At 31.6% G+C, this 21,585-nt stretch overlaps 1 protein-coding gene across 1 annotated transcript in view; it reads right to left on the reverse strand.

The window, feature by feature from the left end:
- ZBBX (zinc finger B-box domain containing) overlaps nucleotides 1-21,585 on the reverse strand; it is a 114,736-nt gene that overhangs the window by 36,747 nt on the left and 56,404 nt on the right. Inside the window, exons 8-15 of the mRNA XM_012546610.2 lie at nucleotides 20,259-20,414; nucleotides 18,215-18,395; nucleotides 16,484-16,604; nucleotides 12,802-12,923; nucleotides 11,697-11,794; nucleotides 10,707-10,786; nucleotides 8,456-8,628; nucleotides 5,193-5,479 (exon numbers count right to left, since the gene is read on the reverse strand). Coding sequence (XP_012402064.1) covers nucleotides 5,193-5,479; nucleotides 8,456-8,628; nucleotides 10,707-10,786; nucleotides 11,697-11,794; nucleotides 12,802-12,923; nucleotides 16,484-16,604; nucleotides 18,215-18,395; nucleotides 20,259-20,414 — 1,218 coding nt within the window. The remainder of the gene's footprint in view (nucleotides 1-5,192; nucleotides 5,480-8,455; nucleotides 8,629-10,706; nucleotides 10,787-11,696; nucleotides 11,795-12,801; nucleotides 12,924-16,483; nucleotides 16,605-18,214; nucleotides 18,396-20,258; nucleotides 20,415-21,585) is intronic.

The following is a 21,585-nucleotide window of genomic DNA, read 5'->3' on the forward strand; positions in this document are numbered from 1 at the left end:
AATCAAATACTTGAGATTGAAGAATAGAAAAAAAAAAAGAACTATAAAAGAAAATCAAGAAAATTATGAAAAGAAAGCCAACCAATTTGAAATGGAGAAGCAAAGACTTAAGAAAATAATTCCTACAAACTAGAATTTGGCAAGGGGACATTTGTAATGTCCTAGAGCAGTAAGAAATCATAAAATAAAATCAAAAGAATGAAAAAATGGAAGAGAATGTAAAATATTCTATATAATAGATCAAAGAGAAATAAAAAAAGAATAATTGGACTTCCAGAAAATTAGAATTAAAAAAGAATGTTGATATAATAATACAAGAAATTGTCAAGGAAATTTGTCCTGAAATTCTAGAATAAGAAGGCAAAGTAGAAATAGAAAAAAATCCACCAGTCACCACCTGAAAGAGATCCTTGGAGGAAAACTTATAAGAATATCACAACCAAGTTTCAAAACTCCAGGTTAAGGAGAAAATATTGAAAGCAACAAGGAAAGAGAATTAAATGTCATGGAGCTACAAAAAGGATCACACCAGACCTAGCAGCTATTACACTGAAGAACCACAGATCTTGGAATATTGTATTTCACAGAATGAAAATCTGTGAGATCTAGAGAGACATAAAATAAATATCAGGAGTACAATTCTCTATATAAAAAGGGTTAGTAACCATGATCTCAGACAAACTTCAAATAGATTTAATCAAAAGAGAAAAATAGGGTAAGTATACTATATGTCAGATATATTAATCAATATTGTTAGACAGCATCAGTTTAGAATAATACTATGGTATAGGAAAGGATGAACTGATAGATTTAGAAAAATATAGAAAGACTTGGACTTAGGAAGTAAGTTGCTATATACTTTCAGAGAAACTGGTGAAGAATGGAAATAAGCATAGTATGGTCTTACATAAATGTGTATCAATGCATATGTGTATCTATGTGTGTGTATGTGTATATGTATGTATGTATATAGATATAGATATATGTGTGCATAGATCAATGTAGATACAGATAGATATAGATGCTTGATTGTAGCCCTCTTAGGGGGGCACGGGAGGGAATGAGGGGAGAAAATAAAGTAAACAAAACACAGCACAGAACAAAAGAAAACATATCATGAAGCAAAGAAAAGATGGAGCTTTCAATACAATGTGTAGTGTTTATTATATAGGTTTTCTTCAAATTTAATAAATTGTAAATTTATTGTTTCAGATACACTCTTATGCTGTGTATTCAGCATTTTTTCCTTTTCTCATTTTGTATTTAATATTAAAAAATTTACATGAATAAAAAATTTTGCCACCTTCAAAAAATAGCTGTTAATATCTTTTATTTCCACTTGATGGCAACTTTTTGTTTGTACTATTTGGCTTAATTTTTCTAGATATCCTTATAGTTCAAGATATTTTCTTTTTTAAGACTCTGCATATAGCTGTGGCCAAATTTTCTTTTGTGTTTTTCATTTAGATAATTCTTAATTGACCCATAATATTTCTTCATAGTATTTAGTTTCATCCTCTGTTTATTAACATTAATATAGCAGAAAATAGAGAAATATTCATCAATGTTTTTCACCATCATTGTAATAGAGAACATCCTATCTAAAATCTAATTGTAAGAATACCCTCTTATAGATAATTGTGTTCATCCAGATTTCCCTATCTAGGAATGACACTCTAATGTCTGTATCAAGATATGAAAGAACTTCCTCAATAAATTCCAACCATTAATCAGACTAACAATACACATACACAAAGTAAATGAATGAAAAAAATGCTCTGACATTTAGGTAGATGGCCAACACATTAATTCATCTATCTATGTATCTATGACAGGTATTAAAAGATTCATAATCTGACCTAAAAGTTAGGAGGAAGAAAACAGGCTGGATTTCATTTGGAAAATCATGCACTACTTTTAATTATTCCACGTTACAAATCATCTTTAAAAGAACATGAATAGTAATATACCAAGATGGAAGAAGAGGAAAAAGATGAAGAGGTGTGAATAGTTTGTAATCTGCACTGTGGAAGGAGGTATTTATATCAATGCAAACGACGACTTTAGTCAATAGAACAACTTCTGGCTGCCGAAGAAAGAGTGCTGGATATGGAGCCAGAAAACATGGATTCAAATCCTTCCTCTGCTACTGACTGTTTTCTCTACTACTTCCCCAAACTCAGTCTTCCAATCTTTAAAATGAGAGGGTTGATTGTCCCCTTCTTGCTCAGAATCTGTGACCCTAATAAAGTCCTGTTGTGGAGTTTCCCTGGTTTAAGGATACTATAAGCCGTGGATGTCCAAAGCTAAAAGCAGTGGGAGATGTAAGCTTTAAGTCTTTCACACTCTGAATTCAGCCTCTCTATATGCAATACTCCATCTCATACATTAAAGATTCCTACTCACCACCCTTTGTACAGGCTTTCCCCTCTGATTAAATGCTCTTCCTCCTCATGTTGACCTCTTGGAATCCTTAATTACCTTTGAGGTTCAGATAAACAGCCACATCCTTCCAGAAGCATTTCCTGATTGCCCCCAATTGGTAGTACCATATACATTACTTTCAATTACTTTTACACAGATACTGCCCTCACTTATTGATGTATGGTATAACCTCACACTACAGTGCAAGCTACTTGAGAGAAGTAACTGGGATGTACTTGTTTTTGTACTCCTAATACCTAGCACAGGACCTAGCACATGATAAGTTCTCATTGACTGATTTTTGAACGGAAGTGTATATAGATAATATATCTATTAGGTATAGATGATAGGTAAATAGAAAAATAAATAGAGACAAATTATAGAAAGAAATGTAGATAGATATGGCAGAATGAAATGATTAGAGTGAGCAAATTAAAAATGGTGAAAATATTAAATGTTATTTTAGTAATGTGTTATTTACTGATAATTTACCTATCTTGTCTCCTCAGCTACACTGACAGTTTATTAAATGAAGAAAATGTTGCTTATACTTCTATATCTTTCAGAGTATCTGGTAATGATAAAATCTAGAACTGAAAAGGCTTCTATAAGGCCTTCTACAATTCCCTGATTTTACAGATGTAAAAAAGGTCACTAGTGAATAAGTGACAGAGCAGGGTTTTGAACCTAGATCTTATGATACTAACTTCAACATTCTTTCTACTTAATATATTTCCATAAATTAATTTATTCAGCAAGTATCTGAGGTTATGCCATTTAGATCATCTATGTTCTTAGGATGAATCGTTTAAAATATGCTTTTTTCCTGAAGCAATATCATAGAAGTTTAAGATATCACTGGGCAAACTAGATTAAGCATCCTGGATTTAGGAAATGATATGAAGTATGTAGAGAAGCATGGGAAGATTTATTTGAACTGATACAAAACGAAGTAAGTACAACCAAGACAATAATATACACAATGATTAAGAAATATAAATAAAAGAACAACAACTACAAGGAAACTTAACACTGAATAATTGTAATGATATACCTTTGTCCCAAAGAAAATATATGAAGAAATGAACCTCCTACCTTCTTTACACTGGTGGGTAAAGATGGGCAAGTGAAGGTAATAACCATTTATATAGCACCTTCTAGTCCTATACACTGTAAAAAGCATTTTCCAAATATTGGTTTGATTTCATTTGATCCTCAAAATAAATCTGTGACTTAAATATTGATATCATCTGCATTTTATGTTTCAGAGAGTTGAGGTAGACAGAAGCTAGGCCCAAACTTGCCAAGATCAGAGAGCAAAATATCTGAGGCCACATTTGAATTGAGGTCCTCCCAGTTCTGATGGACCTGGCCATCCTCAGCAACGAGATCAACCAAATCATTTTCAATGGAACAGTAATGAACTGAACCAGCTACGCCCAGAGAAAGAACTCTGGGAGATGACTAAAAACCATTACATTGAATTCCCAATCCCTATATTTATGCCCACCTGCATTTTTGATTTCCTTCACAAGCTAATTGTACAATACTTCAGAGTCATTCTTTTTATACAGCAAAATAACGGTTTGGTCATGTATACTTATTGTGTATCTAATTTATATTTTAATATATTTAACATCTACTGGTCATCCTGCCATCTGGGGGAGGGGGTGGGGGGTAAAAGGTGAAAAATTGGAACAAGAGGTTTGGCAATTGTTAATGCTGTAAAGTTACCCACGCATATAACCTGCAAATAAAAGGCTATTAAATAAATAAATAAATAGATAGATAAAAATGAATTGAGGTCCTCATGACTCCAAGTTCATGCTCTATCCACTCCATCACCTAATTGTCTCATAGGTATTGGGGCTCCATATGATGTTGGATATCCAATATAATAGATGTGATTTGAAGTGGTTAGTTTTCCTCACCTTCATTTATTTATATATGTTGGCATACTTCTGTAGTTGGAAAAGCAGGAAAGTATATATTGATAAAATACACTAATATAAAAATTAAAGATAAATAATTTAAATCAATTGATGTTAGTCTTAAAATCAAATAGAACAATAATACTTTTTAAATGTCTTACTTTTTGACATGACTTAATTCACTATGCAAATCTGTAGGTCAGATGTACCAATTTTTAAGCATCTATATTATAATGGATTATTCTAGCTTCATTTTTCCCTGCTAGAATGACTTATTCACTTAACTCTTTCCCCCCCTTCAAAAAAAATCTATTTTTTTCATCTATTTCCTTGGTCCAATGATTTTTTGCCATAAATGGACAACAAAGTTGTATTCCCATTTAAACCTACATATAGCATAAATTTAGATACATACATACAGATTTATCTATGTGTGTATATGTTATGTAAATTCATGTTTACAAAGTACACGCTTGTGTGTGTGTGTATGTATCCTTAAAACAAGTAACATTCAGTAACAGCTAAAGGGCTTCCGAATTATTCACAGTAATAAATTTTAACATTTAGAAAGTATAATAAAGTATTATAATATATTATTTTATCATTTACCAATAGAGATCTTTTTGTCTCAATATTCAGTGTAACAGAATCTGACTTTTAATTCTTTACCATTTACTCCCAGATGAGTTAGTTACTAAGTTGCTATTAAATCAAAATGCTGTCTCTCTATAATAAATATTAATTCTATCTCTATCAATGTGAAATTTACTGGTCAAATTACAGAGTATAACTAGGTTGAGGAAATAGTTCAAATCATGAAACAGCCTGTTGCTTTACCTTTGAAGACTTCATTGATTTGGGACATTGTGAGTTCTTGTTTTCATGAAAACTGCTCCCTTCCAAGGCATCTTTGCAATTGGATGTCGATATTTCACCATGGGAATCTCCTAAATCCACATTATTACGGTGAGGGGTACTTTGATGTGAAGCACAGATTTTTTCATCAGGTTTTTTATTTTCAAATAAAAAGCTTTTCTTTTTTGCTGCATTATTTTCACTGGAAACAGGCTGCGCTCCTTCTATTATTTGAGGAGAATCTGAAGGGGAACTTCTTGATGATGAAACTACAATAAAAAGAAACAATATTGTCCAGATCCTTTGAAAGTTAAATAGGGCATAGATCTATAAATAAACATTTTATAATGGACTTTTTATCAAACTATTTAAAAGTGGTTTGCTCTGAAAGTACTGTATATAGTTTGTAGATAAGTATTCCAAATGTGAGATGTATGTATAGACATATCTATTTATAGATCCTGTTATTATAATAGATAAGATGTGCAAAAAGAGAAATTGGGAAATCAGGAGACTTGGCCTCTAGCCCAAGTTCTGACATTAACTACTTGAAAATCATTGGGGAGACCATTTTTCTCTGTAGGCATTTTCTTATCAACTATAGAATGAAGGGTATGGCCTACATCATTTCTAATGATCCATTAGATCATTTTAATATCTTAGATAGGGAAAAGTCAATCTGAATTTTGCTTCTAGCTGATTCAGCTGGTGAATTTTTCCTCCACTACACCTTTATAAGGGCACTATTAATGAGCAGCAAAATTGAAGCAATTTGAATTTCACTCTTCTCTAACTGCCCACTGATGAAGAGTGGCCAACAAACACACAACAAAGAAAGGAAATCCTGGGGCAAGGACACAGGGTTCAACTGGCAAACCTACTTCCAAGCAACGTAAATTAAATATATGAATATAAAGTGGACAGCCCAAAGAATGATTTCTGCATTTGATTTCTTCTGACTCTTAATTTTTGGGGAAAAGAAAATTCTTTCAGATGGTCTTTTATTTTTGGCAATGCAATTATACAATTTCTCTGCTCTGTATGGAACAGCCAGCTTATTGCCCATTACACCAAGAGATCTGTAAACAGTGGAAGCCATATAGCTCCACAACCTAAATTTGAGTATGTAACCCAAAGGACTATTTAATGTGCTAACAGGTTCCACAGAGCATGGCAAAGATGTAAAGCAATTAGACTTGCACATTAAAGAACTGCTCAGTCCTTTAAAATTAAGCTGCAATTTAAATTTCAAAGAAGGAAAAGGATGCCCAAGTGTTTATGCTATCAATAATAGGAGGAAGTTGCTCCAAGAGAGATACTTTACTGAAGATAATCAGATTTATAAAGCTCTTGGAGGTTATATTGATTTCAAAGCAACATCAAAACTCAGAGTTAAATAGCCCTCAAATCATGAAGAAACAGATCTTTGTTCCTAAAGAAAATCCCTTGGCTACACACTCAAGTGTTAACTACCACCAGGAACAACTTTGGACAGTTTCTTTGGACACACAATTTTTCCTAACCTGAAGCTTCCACATCCCTCTTTATATCTTCTGCTTACTACATTTAATTCTATCTTCTAGGGACAAGTAGAACAAACTGAATCTCTCATCCTCATGATGGACCTAACTTAACCTCATCTTTATTCATTATCTTAATGCAGAGGTTGCTATGGACAATGAACTCAAGCTTAACTAAAAGTCGTTTTACAGGACATGTATGCTATGAATATATACACATACATAAATGAAATACAAAATTTCTTTGATTTCCTCCATGCATGCATGGGCTGTTTGCTTACGAGAATTATTAGGTCATGGAAATTAAGTATCCAACATGTCCACATGATCACATTTAAAAGAGAGTGACAAATCAATTCTTTGACCCACCTAGAAGAAGACACATTTTCTTAACCAGGTATTCAACCTGGAAGAGCTCAAGAAACCAAAATTCTCATGCGGTCAATGGAAGGCTTTGATGACATGACAGATGATAATGATAAGGCTCAGAAAGTTTCTAAAATCACTGATCATTTTGCTCTGCTTTCTACTTAATGAAGGGATACTATTCATTCCCACTAATGATTTTAAGTAACATACTAACAAAGCCCTTCCCTTCTATGTTCAAAAGGGAAAGTCAGCTTTAAAACAGTTTCTTTAAAATCACATTCTAGGACTTAAGACCTTAAAGAGACCTCAGGAGTTTTTCCAGTGGAATTTCTTGCTTTATAAATGAAGAAACTAACTCCCAAACAGGTTAAGGAATATTAAAACTCCTAGGATTTGTTAGTGACTTAAGAGCAATAAACTCAGAAGTGGGGAGTGTAAATTAAAAAGATAGGAGTGATAGAGGTTGATGCTCTAGGATCATTTCCATGATGAAGAATGAAACTTGCACCAGAGCAAAGTCATTTCATGAGAGGAGAGAATAATGGCAATAATAATTCAAGTCACAGAGACAGAGTTTTTTCTCTGATGATGGTACTTTGCATCTTACCTGGTTACAGCTCGGAATAGAATTGGGGAGAGGGAGAGAAAAAGTAAGTATTATGTCTGGATACAGCTGGGAGTAGGAGGGGGGGAGAGAGAGAAAGAGAAAGCCGGTCTTATAGAAATGTTAAATTTCAATGGCAGAGAAGTGCTCACTCATTTGGCTTCACAGCCTCTGTTGTTCTGTCCAAAAGCTACACTAATGAATGGCATATATGAAAATGTGGAAAGAGAAATAATAGCTTTTAGAGAAGCTCTTTTTGGTGGCTTTGTCTCACAGAGGTCGATATTGTTGAAATTGATGGAAATTCATTAAAATAATTATTTATTTGAAAATTTCATGATTTATCATTGCATTTTTTATTTCATTTTATACAAATATAGATATAGTTAAGACCTCAGAGGCAATCTAGTCCAACCTTCTTATTTTATAAATGAGGAAACTGAGGTTTAGAGAAATCAAACTACTTTTCCTCTTAGTGGAAGATTTGAACCTAAGTTCTCTGACTCAACAGGCAGGGATCTTTCCACTGCCTTACTTTTTCATCTTTCTTTTTCTTGATATTTTATTTTAACAAATACAGAGCTAGGAATTGTATTTCTTTAGTTTACCATTTATTAATTAGAATTATAATAGAACCATAATTTACACTTTTAAAATAAATTGCATATTAATTTTACAGATATAAATTCATAATTAATTATATCATATTTATATTGAAGTTGTTTTTTTTCCTGTTTGTTTTTAAGTTGCACCTTTAAAAATCTTGTCAGAAGCTGATGAGGTTGTTCTGATGCATTGAGAATACGAGTCTTTATCCTTATTCAAATATCCATGCTGTTGCACAGCATCAGTGGCCTTCCTTGGTGAAAAAGGTAAGTCTTTTCCAAAGTGAAAATCATTCTTCTCATATTGATGTACTGCCCAACTTCAATTTGGAAACAAATAAAAAATTGTGAAAAATATGAATCATCAAAGAAATTTTTTTAATTCAGCCTATCACAACAAACACAGAAGAACCTCAACTTGTTCTAATACTTAAAAACAAAGCATTTTAGTTAAGTTCAGTTTTTTCACTCTTGCACTCAAATAAATATTTAATTTTAAAGAGTTTTCTCCTTACTATTCTAATTCTCCCAAGGAATAAAAACAAAAAGAAAAATAAACTATAAAATAGCTGAAAGATTAATCACATATAAATTAGACTGTACCAGAAAAATATATACAACATACATCATTAGTACACCTGAGTGGGTGAATCGTTACCAATAAATACAGGTAGATTTTTCATTTTAAGATCTCATTTTAACATCTTAAGTGTACCAGGTAACTTCCATAAATTAAAATATTTGTGTCAATATATCAATTATAAATGAAATTAGTATAAAAACTCTCTTGTAATTTTTTCACAAGTTTTCTTCACAAGCAGACCCTTACTAATACTACCTAATTATTTTTATCAACAAACAGATAATTAGGAAACTCTGATGTTTGTGTTACCACTTAATTCCCTATTCATCCATTCACCCAACTAAGATGCAGTAAGCATCAGCTGGGTGCCAAACATGTATAAAAGAAAGGCATCAAAGACACAGCCCACAGGCTATTATTGAGGCATATAACATGCCTGACTTTATCCTGACACAGATTAAAATATAATTGGGAAATATTTTTAAAATAAGTAAAAATACACCAGAACTTAGATAATGCTAATATATAATTTTCTAAGTTCATATATAGGCCACAGAGATTCTTATATGATTTGGTGGGCCCCATTTCAATTCAAGTTTGACACTTCTTATTGTAAGATACTACAGATACAAAGACAAAAATAAAACAAATTTATTCTCAGCACAACATTAAGGAAAAAAATTAACTCCACTGACATCATCACTTTTGTCAAGCCATGTTGATGGTGTCAACTTCTTGTTGATGGGACACTCAGGTAGCTGGAGGATATCACTGATCAAGAGTCAGGAAGAGAGGAATGAAAAATCTAACTGGCATGATGGCATGATAATATGCCTTTGGAACTACAAAATTCTAAAACCATGCCTTCAATATGTTTAAAAAGCATTAGGAGGATAAAGGTCCAGAAAAACTTTCAAATTTATAATAACCAGACTACACCTTGAGAGCACACAATGTCCAGGAGGTCACCATAGGTGCTCTCTCTTTTTTTTCTACAGAAAATCAATCTTATTTATGCTCTGTAGGTTGCATAGGATGATGAAACTGGATATGCCTTAGGGAACACCTGAGTTTGAACTCTATTTCACACACTATGTAATTCTATGGAGGTGAACCTCCCATATGCCCACAATGGCATAATAATAGCACCTATTTCATAGGGTTTTGTGAGGGTTAAGTGAAATAATAGCTGTAAATCACTTTGCAGTGCTTAAATCACTATATAAATGCCAGATGATGATGATGATGATGATGATGATGATGATGATGATGATGATGATGAATCAACTATAAATCACATGCAAATTTAAAAATGCCTTAACTAAAATATTTTCCAAAATTAAATTAAACTATTTAGCCAGCATTCATTTGCCAAAGTGCTTCCTTTTATAAGTAATTAAATTATACCTGGAAACAAAGTGTGTCCCCATTGACTGAAAAATGGATGAACAAATTATGGTATGTAAAAGCAATGGAGTATTAACATACCAAAGCAGCAGCAAATATGAGGAATTCTAAGAAACCCTGGAAGAAACTTGGGAAATGACAATGACACTAAGAGACACCAATTAGAAGCCAGATCTGATTTTGGTTGCAAAGAATAAATGACAACACACATTTATCTCCCTTCTCCATTGAGAGGTGTATGTCTCTGTGTATGAGACACATAGAGGATGCTACATGATAGGCTGGCAGACAATTACCACGGCAGCTTTTCTATGAAGTGAGTGGTATATCTGGGCAATGTATTGATATGAAAACAAAAAGAATGTAAAACAAAGTCAAAATCAATCAGTTCTGTTAATAGCCTCTTACCTTTGTTGACTATCAGTGTCAGCTAATTCTACTTTGTAAGGCACAAAATTCCTTGAGTCCCCAGGTTCCTCTTCATAATTCTTATTAAAATAGATTGTGAAATATTAATATAATTCCATATACTTATCACAAAGAGATTAATTTGGGGGATGTGCAGGTTTTATTTTCATCCCAATATTGACCCCAGGAATTCTGAATCTTGAGAGTTGTAAAATGTAGCATGAATTCTGCATGTGCCAAACATGAATTTAAGTTCCTTACTAACTGAATACTCTGGCTTCCTTCCCATGATAAAATATCAATAAAGCTATTTTATTCATTATGACAAAATGAGATAAATAAAACAATAAGAAAATCTATACAGATCACATGTCATGAAGTGGCTTTCAAAATTGGGCTACATATATACTATGGGAGAACAGGGAGACATCTACTGAAGGAGGTGGATAAAATCATTAAATACATAAAGTAGCTTTAAATGTACTTTCTTTACTGTAATGAAAGTTTTCCATCACATACTGTTAATAGAAATATTCAAGGTAGAATACTCTTTAATTCACACAGCCAACTAACCAAAATTTTTAAATTTCAAAAAATCAATTTATATATGTTTTCAAGAGCATATCTTTGTGTAATATTAGTGGGGGCACTGTAAAGGGGAGGTCCTTATTACACTCTCATCATTAACTACAAATTATATTTATAATTAGAATTTGTTTTTCTATACGTATGTTATAAAAACTAAAGTCAATTATTATCTGGACATAAACTTTCAAATTCCTGAAAAGTTGACCCTCAACCCAATAAACAAATTTGTCTTTCTACTCGTTGTAAATATATCAACTGGGTTTTTGTTTTACAAGTATATTAAATCTCATCAATTGTACCTTTCCTCCTGAATGCTGTCTAAATTTTAATGCTATATAATGAGTTTTGTATGTTATTTTGTATTATTACGAAAGGATAATAATATTTTTCTGAGACACTCACATCATCGAGTTCCACTATCTTCAAAGATGACTCAAGGTGCTCTAATTCAGGTTCTTCTGATAGTAAAGAATCTGGATAACTTTCTTTCAGCTCTTCAACTAGAAAGTAAAACATGAAGAAATCATTCATTACTCATCAAAGAACATTTCTTACTTGTTGATTTATTTTCTTCAAAACAGCATAACCATTGACATGCAGATGGTGTTCTCCTTTACATTCATGTGAACGTTTCAGAACTGTCAGTTTCCACAAGTGAAATATAAACTTTAATTATCCAATTAAAACTATTTTTGTGACTATACAAGGATCTGGTTCTCACAAAAACTCACAAGTAAAATAGATTTTTTATGCATATAATGAAAATATTGAATTAATGCAAAATTATTTGTTTGTTCTCATAAAAATCTATAATAGAAGAGAAATAATTTTTAAAAAAATGGGAGTATACCTTGAAATCAGTAAATCACAGCTAAAGATTCAGTTGCTTCCACAGACTGGTTATATTACCTTGTTCAGGTCATTTAAGCTCTTAGTGCATTAGATCAGAGGGGTCAAACATGCTGCCATGGGTCAAATGTGGTCCAAACCAAATTCTTATATAATTGGAATGTGTTTAACAAACTAAATTCAATAAAACAAATTTACATTTTAAAACAAAGTCAATATGTTGCCTTCATGGATTTTTTTGTATGGGTTAATGATCTCTATTTCTATTGGAGTTTGACATCAGTGTTCTTGACAACTCTGAAAATGATAACAATGACTTGTAGTGAAAATGCCAACCTATATTGGTGGGAGTTTTGTTTTTTTTTTTGAGAGCTCCCTAGAAGCAGTAAAATCGCAGATCCAGTCCCTATCTCTTCTCCTTGTTTTTAAAACATTCATTTTAATTAACACAAGAGATTTTTTTTTTTTATCCACAGAAAACAAAGGACAGTTTTTTAAAGAAAGAATGTTTGAGAGATCTGGTAACCTCTTACTGGCCATTCTAATTGAGGATAATACACATCAAAAAGAGTCTCTGAAGGAAGTTTAGTGCATTGATAAAAGCTTAATGCCTTAAAATCAAAATCATAACTTATCAATGTTATCAAATTCAATATACCTTCAATATTATCATCTTTTTCACTTAATTCCTGGTCTTCAGTAGAAGCTGGTAAAGGTGTGGGTGATTCACTAACGGCTATAGTTGGACTTTGTTCTTTCTCCACTGACATGTTCCTTGCACTATGAAATAAAAGAGCAATGAAAATATTAAAAAGTGATTTAAAACAATTCTATAAGCAATCTTGACTTACTTATCTCACAATATATCACGAAGAAGAAGGATCATTCCTAATTAGATAATCCTGATCCTTTCAGACAACATCAGGCTAAAATGTTAATTTTACAAGATGCCTCTAAACAGAATAACAATCATAATACAAAAAAGTCTTATAATTTTTTTACAAATATGTACTTCTAAGAAACTGGCTGGATTTCTATGTAAGTAATACAGCCATAGAGAACTGGGCCAGTTCTCTATACAAAGAACTCTGTGCCATACCACTAGTTTTCATCTTGGCAAATTTATACCAAAGAGAATTTCTTAGGTAGTACTTTTAATGAAAAATTATCAACATCTACATCTGGTTTAGGATTTCCATTATAAGAACACAACAACTTTAATCAAATTTGTGTATTTTGGTTAGAAGGAACCTTACAGATCATGTAGTGTAAATCCTTTGTTTTAACAAATCTATAAACTGAGGCATACAAATGCTAAATAGCTTGCCCTAAATCAAGTGGATAATTAGATGAGGCCAGACAATATACTAGGATCTATATCTGATAAATAATCTGCTTTACTCACTCCTCTATTCCTTCCTATAAGTCTGCAGCAAAGAGTGACTACAAAATAAAGCTGCTTTTAAAGTCATAGTCTGTAACAGAATGTGAATCCATGATGCAATCTTCAGCAACTTTATGCGCCTCTTGTGTACTACATGAGAGGGTCACAAATTCATTGTGTTCTACCCTAAGCACAACATTTCCAGATCTTGATGACTGCCTTCAGATCTGATTTGCATTTTAAAGAACACATTAATAATATGTTATTCATGTCAGAGGAGGGAAAACAAAAAGAGAAAGAAAACCCTGAATAAGCATGGGATATTTAGTGTGAAAAAAAAAAAAAAAAGATTTTAAAAGGCCATGCATGACAGTTGTATTTAACAATATGAAAGATCTTTGAAGAACCAATGACTAAACTTGTAGTCTCCTCCCTGCCCCAAATCCCACCAAGTCAGAAGTCAAATGACTTTTAGTCAAATCCAACCTCAGACATTTACTAGCTGTGTGACCCTGAGCAAGTCACCTGTCCCTGTTTACCTTAAACTACTGGAGAAGGAAATGTTTAACCATTCCAGTATCACTGCCAAGAAAACCCACATGCCATTCACTTTTCCATTATTTTCTTCCATATTGTCTCCCCTCAGAGGTACCAAGAAACTCTCAATAAAGTGATTGTCTCAGATCTGTCCTTGATCTAAAAGGCCAAGGGACCATTCTTTTAAATTTAATAACCTGTTGGCCTTGTTAATAAAATGATTAAGTTGATCCCCTCAAAAAAAAAGAAAGAAAATTCTCTGAAGAGTTGGACAGGAATAAACAACTGAACAATAACAAGAAGAAATGAAAGTTTCAATGTAGAGTGAATTCCCCTTCACCAATGGACTTCAAGCATAAAACAAAAACATCTGCATGACCACTTTTCTATAGCAGATTTATAAAGGGGGTTCTTGGAGAGATCCAGGTTATAGGAGATAGCTGCTGAGATTCTTTCTAATTCTGAGGTTCTGATTTGTATCATGACTGAAACCCACTCAGCATTAATATATAGTACTAATAATATAGTACAGAAGTCTTTGTCTATGAGAAGTGATTTATGCAGTATTTGTTAGAAAAGATAAAGGCTGGAACCTCTACTTAAAACATTGGTGTTAAATATTGATATGCAATGTAACTGTAGAGTGAAATGAATATGAATGTTAAAGTATACATATACAATATATACTATGTATATGATAAATATACAGAGAGAGACTTGTCAGTAGATTCTGAGCTTACTTTGGACTATTTCTCTAAAAGTAATAAACAAGGTCTATTGAGCTCTTATCTTCATTCCTGTGATCAATAGAATACATTTCTGAGGCAGTTCACAGAGCATGGGTAGAGTTTATGACCATAAGAGCTTTTTCTCTATTAAAAAAAATCTAACAACCATTATACATTATTGGAACATTAGCCTTTACCTAGGAATTATTAGATTTGTTCTAATTGAGTTAAGTGAACCTTAATAGGGAAATTCGATTTAAACGTGAGTTATTGGAAACAAGGGGGGAAAAAAAGATGCCAGATCACAGGATGTTCAGACCAAAAGTCTGAAATGACTTAGGGTGACTCTTCATTTGACAAAATCTTGAGACTGCAATTCTTTCAAGCAATATAAACAGAATGAAGATCTAGTTACTTACATTCTTATCCCCATGCTTTGTTTTGCTTTGTTTTGTTTTCCATTATGAATGATAATTCCCAACACAAATCACCTTGTGCACTTTTACAATGTATTTGAGAGAAATCATATACCAATAGTATAACATATGAAACTGTAGCTTTTTAAATTATTATTTTAATTATTCTATACAGCACCAGAAAATGCCATAGTAGCCAATGAATGTGAGTTTTAGAGATTCAGAAAGTAGAAGGAAAATCTTTGAAATTTATGAAGAAGTCACAAGTACAATGAAATCTTTGTAAAACTGTAAATTTTTCATTCCTGGAAGTATTGAAACAGAAGCTGATTGACAATCTTGAGTAGATAGAGGGTCCACCTAATCTCAAAGATGTCTCATAACTGGCATAAAAGGTCAGAAAATCATTAAGTTAAAAATAATAATAATAAGTTAATATCAATCAATAAGTTATCAATACTTAAATAAGTATCAAATTTGAAGTATCAAATAATAATATCAAATGAATTAATCAATAATTTAAAAATATAACTTTGTGATTAAAATCTCCAAAGGCATTGCACTTTACATGTTGGGAAAAGATGAGTTTTTGTTAAGGCTGGATCTAAGGAGTTTGTCTAGTTCTATCTACATACTCAAAAGCAGAAATATTTCGAGCATGATTTTAGCTTTAACTTTCGATCAAATTGACAGCCTGGCTGACCTACCAAGGATTACATCTGCAGAGACCTGTAACAATACACAAAGGAAAGTGAACCAATATGGCCAAAGTTATAGTTAACATTATTTTCAAAAATGTTTTGTTGTTGAATGCAGTTATCTCAGTACAACATATCAATGCAAAATAAAAAATGCAAGAAAGTGTAATAAATGATTTGAATAATTCTAACATTACTTGGGTTTAAATCAAATAGAAGTTTAAAAAAAGTCTTGGCTGAAATAACAAAGTTTCATTCAAAGTTTCAATAAAACTAATGACGATTTCTAACAATGATTTTCTGACTTTTTATGCCAGATTTCTCTTTTTTTCTATATGAAAATTGTATTTTCAAACATTAAGTTCACTAATAAATGACCTGTCATATTAATAAATGGAATTAGAATTCTTTGCAGAAAAACAGGAATTTCATAGTGACTTAATCTTGCCTTAATATTATTATTTATTCAATTATGAAAACAACAGATAAATTATCTGTAGAGAGGCACTTTTACACAATTAGAGAATATTAAAATTTTTTGTGTTGCTTATTAATGTTGTATACATTTAGTAAATACCTTCTCTGTTTCTTAAGCCATAATCTTTCCATGTAAGTCAGGCTGTCTTCTTTAAATTCAATATGAAGTGGCTCTCTCCAAATTTTCAGATTTGTCTGTACTGCAGATGCTTCCATTTGTTCTAAAATAAATAAATAAATTGTTCATCTATCATTCAAAACTAACTGATTGCTACATCTCATCAAATGCTGCTCAATTCAAAGGGCATATATTTACTTTGTTGTAATCAATAGGCTTAGACTGTAAAAAAAATTTATACTGAATACATAAAATTAGTAGAATCCAACTATCCATTTGATTTGCAAAGTAATATAAACAAAATCAACAAGTTTGAAATGCATCCATTATTTTCTTGACCTGCAATGATGTAACATTGCCTTTTCGAGCAAACTGATTACTGTGAAAAAAATAAATAGATGTATTGCCTTTCCATCAGGTATAAAATATTAACATTACAGGGCATGGAGAGAAGAAATATTCAACTATGACACTTGCAGGAGACAACTGCCTGCCTGAATTTATTTCTTTATGATATACCAATTCTTAGATATTATTAAAAGTTTCATTTAATCTGATGCACTCATGATTTCACAAATACAAGCACTTTTTCACTATAACTTTTGCTATTAAAATTAAGAGTTAATAATAGTAGCAGTAATAGCTAATGTTCATATAGTATCTATTATGTGACTGACAGACTTTTTTCTAAGTGCTTAATGCATCAATGAAAAAATAAGGTTTGACCATCAAAACTCATAAAGGATACAATCAAAAGTACCATGCACAATAAGAAGCATGTAGAAATCCCTTCACTAACAAGCTTCTAGTATAATTGTAATGTCCATGTCCACAGAAGTATTCTTCAGTTATTTATTTAATGCCCATTATGTACAGGGAATTTGTGGGGAATAAAAGGATAATCAAAATACAATCCCTCAGTTGACAGCCATTCAACTGATATCTTGGGTGTCATTATAAAATGGCTACATCTTTAGAATATCTAGTGTAGAGAAAAAGATTTGGTGGCAGGAACAACAAATGGGAAGTGGAATATAGAATACATTAAGGACACAAGATTTTGGCTATAAAAGAAGAAAGTAACACAATAATGATTTCAAAAAGTATAAAGCAATGAAATTCATTATCAGTAATTTAACCAATAGTAAATTGACAGTCACTTATAGGTTCTAAAAAGATGGAAGTGAAATTGTTCAAATGATGGTGAAAAAACAATAGCATTTTATAACAATTGAGCACTTGAAGTTTCACAATGCACTTTACAAATATTTTACCCTCATAACAACCTTGGAAGGTAGGTGCTATTATTATTTACATTTTACAGGAAATGACAACAGGAAGAGGTTAAATGTCTTACCCAGAATGACACAATTAATAAGTGTCTGAAAAATGAATTTGAATTCGGATTTCCTGACTCTAGATCTAGCACTCTACTAACTATATAATCTAGATACTTCAGGTTTATATATCTTTCCAATATAGTCATGATTGAGTAAGATTTGTGAGAATAAACAATGACCCATAAGACATTATTCCAAATAGAAATGAAAATAAGCACACTTTATTAAACACACACATATAATCATAATCACCTATGAATAGTGATCCACAAAATATTATTCCCAATAGAAATTAAAACAACCACACTTTCTTACACACACATATAAATAATTATTTTTTAATGACACATATTTTATGAAAATAAATCTGTACCTGGGGAAGTTTCAGCATTCTTTTGAATATGTTTCTCTTTGTTTTCACGGTTGCTATTTCTCCACTGAATTAAAATTTCTTGAAATGATCTAGCAGACTCCTCTTCATCAAATGATCCTTGAAGCAGGAGCCCACCCGTCTGATTTGTTGATTCATCCTTTTTTGATGATTTAGAATCTACCTAATTCAATTTCAAGTATTAATCAAAGATGTTATGCAATTACTTCATTATTTTAAAATCTTGTATTGCATCATGACCTCTTAAAAATAAATTTCACATTTATTAACTTCCAAATATAAACATGATATTGAAATTTTAATTAAAAGAATGCCTATTTCTCTAGTTTCCAGTATTTTCTATAGTTATTCAGTATTGTGAACTTTCAAATAAGAGTTTATAAACATATAAAAAATTGTACTAGATAAAATGAAGCAAAGTAATCTGCTGTTCTGTACTCAAAGTTTAGTGACAAAAGTCTAAACAGAGTCACTAAATAGATAAAGACACTTTGCCTCTACCTACAATGAGAGCAAAACAAAGGACTTATCAATCAGTCAAAGGAGGAAATAATTTTGACCAGTCAAATTGGATAATTCAAATAATAATAAGTTATTATTATGATTATAAATGTCTTAATAGAACCTGAATTATTCAACATAGCTGTTTACAGCAATCAAATACATTAAATAGCTGTCAAATCTCAACATTGTACATTGTTGCAAACAGTGTCTTATTGTACATCTGTATCCACCATTTAATTTATAATCCTCAGTTTTTTTATCTCTATAATTATAAGGTTACTATAGGACATTAAAAGATTTTCATACGTTTATACTTTTCTCATTGTTTCTCATTATTTCAATAAATTGGGGAAGCCCTTTTTTTGATCTAGCCAAATTGAGAGTTAGATATTAAAATGTCATCCAATGCTGTGTTGTAAAGAATACAAGTACAACTAATACAATTCAAACTGTTGTGTGTTTATTACAGGTTTATACTTGTGTGCTATATCAAAATTCAGTAGCATAAAGAGTCATTCAATTGATTCATCAATGCAAACACCTTGAATCAAAACTTTGAATATATAATAAGAATTGGAGCCAAAAATAAATAGTAGGAAGAGAATGGGCCATTTTGCATTTGATAAACTGTATTATACTTTTGAAAAATCTAAATTGTCATATTGAAAGAGAAGAATGACATTTTCATTGCAATTTTTTCCAAGTATTATATGTGCCTGTGAATAACTCATTCAATCACTAAGCATGAACTTAGTAAGCACTTACTATCTGCTAGGCACTCTGCTAAGCAATAAGGAGACAAAAATTAAAAGGATCAAGCATTCTTTTGCTAAGACATAATATATATGTGTGTGCATATCTGCATCTACATCTAGACAGAGATAGACACACACACAAAGAGGCAATGGCAACAAAAGAGATGAGATCCAAATCCTATTTCTTCTTATTCTTCCAAACTAACATTGAATATGGAAACTCTTCAACAAAAAGTCTAGTTTTCAATGGAACTTACTGGAAGAGGAGAGGGATTGCTTAATAGTCATTTACTAAGTATTTACTATGTTCTGGGTTAAGTGCTAAATGCTGGAGATACAAATATGAGCAAAATGAAAGGCATTTCTTGCCTTCAGGGAGCTTATGTTCTCCTAGAGAAAGACTACACATAAAAGGGAGCTGAAAAATATCTGGGAGGAGTTATCAGTTCAGGGCCAGGGTGACAAAGTCTAGAAAATAAAATTTTGTTAGTCTGGATCTTTTATAAAAATGGAGGTTCTGGGAGGAACTTATCAAGGAGAGAAGGGGACTATAGGAGAAGGAGAAGATAAACAGGGCATGGGGTCAAAGTTTAGGGGATCATTCTTTTTTTAAATTTAATTATGTTTGTTTCACAAATAAGGACAAATTTGCTTTTTAATAAAGAAATACTAAACTTTAATAGTTCCAAAATAATCATAGAGATTTAGATGAATATGAATTATATTTCATATAATGCAAGATTTGGATTTGTTTTCCTTCTCCTTACCTCAGAGTCAGTGATCTGTGGAGACGGAGTTATTGAGGCATTTACATTTTTACTAATCTCTTTTTTCAAATTCTTTTCCTCTTGAGATTCATCAGGATAAACTTCCTTTAAAAATCGATGGGCACTATCCAATTTGGTCACAACTTGAGTTCTCGTCTATAAGAGCAGCAAGTGATTAAAAATCAAAAGTATGTTATGAATATATTACATTGTGACTCTAATATGTTTACAACTTGATTATGAACTTTGTTTTAATATGTATTAATAGCAGTATGAATTCAGTTATCTATATACCTTTATCATGATAGTCCTATCTGAGGCCTACTCTTAATATAGAGATAAAACAGGTTTTCCAAAGGCATAAAACTAGTGGCTCACAATATTTGACAAGAGTTTTCACAATAGAAGGATTTTGAGTGCAAAGCAAACAATGTAGAATATATCTGTCACCCAATCAACAGCTTCATCCCAGTTAGTTATACCTGTTCACTAGCAAATAATCAATAGGCCAGATATAGATAATGATTTAATTTGGGGGTCACAACAATTCATTACAATGTTTTGTGTCTATACTCTGAAGTCTGTATGATAACAGTGGTAGGGGAGAAAACTGAAATCTGAATCAAGAAAAGGGGCACGTATATAAATCCTTTTATTATATTAAGATATTACTTTGTACTAATACATTTAAGGAAAAAATCCTGATATGTGTATAATCTGTGCATCTCATTAAACCCAATTAGCAGCTAATACTTATCTGCATCAGAGGAAAAAGTTCTTAAATTTATTCAACTCAAGAATTCAATTTAACAAGACTCTGTGGAAAATACATCAATGCTAATTCTTTCTTCAATTAAAAGTTTATGGCTGATTATAGGGCTCTAGCAACCACTAAAATTAAATACTGTTTAAAATTCTTGCTACATATTGACAAATATATGCAAATATTACAAATATTGCATGTATTTCACACAATAAAAACAAATTTAACCAATATTTTCAGATAGCATTATTATAATTATTCAAAGTATAGATATTGATTTAAATTAAACTTTTCAAAAAAACTGTACTTCCAATTGATAGGTGAATAAAAGAATAATTGATGAATTGCTGATTGTTCTTTGATGATGACAGTAGCCAATTTGTAGCCACAATGTATATAAGAGGTAAAAGCTCATTTATTCACTCATTCAATCAATCAACACTTATTTATTAAGCATATATTAAGCCCAAAGCAATTAGTACAACTCAAAGGAAGTCAATATAGCACAGGAAAAATTCTCTGGCTTCAACTACTTCTTTACAAGCTTTCAGAAAAATTCAGTTT

The sequence above is a fragment of the Sarcophilus harrisii genome, chromosome 3 (genome assembly GCF_902635505.1).
Source record: "Sarcophilus harrisii chromosome 3, mSarHar1.11, whole genome shotgun sequence".
NCBI classification, from domain to species: Eukaryota; Metazoa; Chordata; class Mammalia; order Dasyuromorphia; family Dasyuridae; genus Sarcophilus; species Sarcophilus harrisii.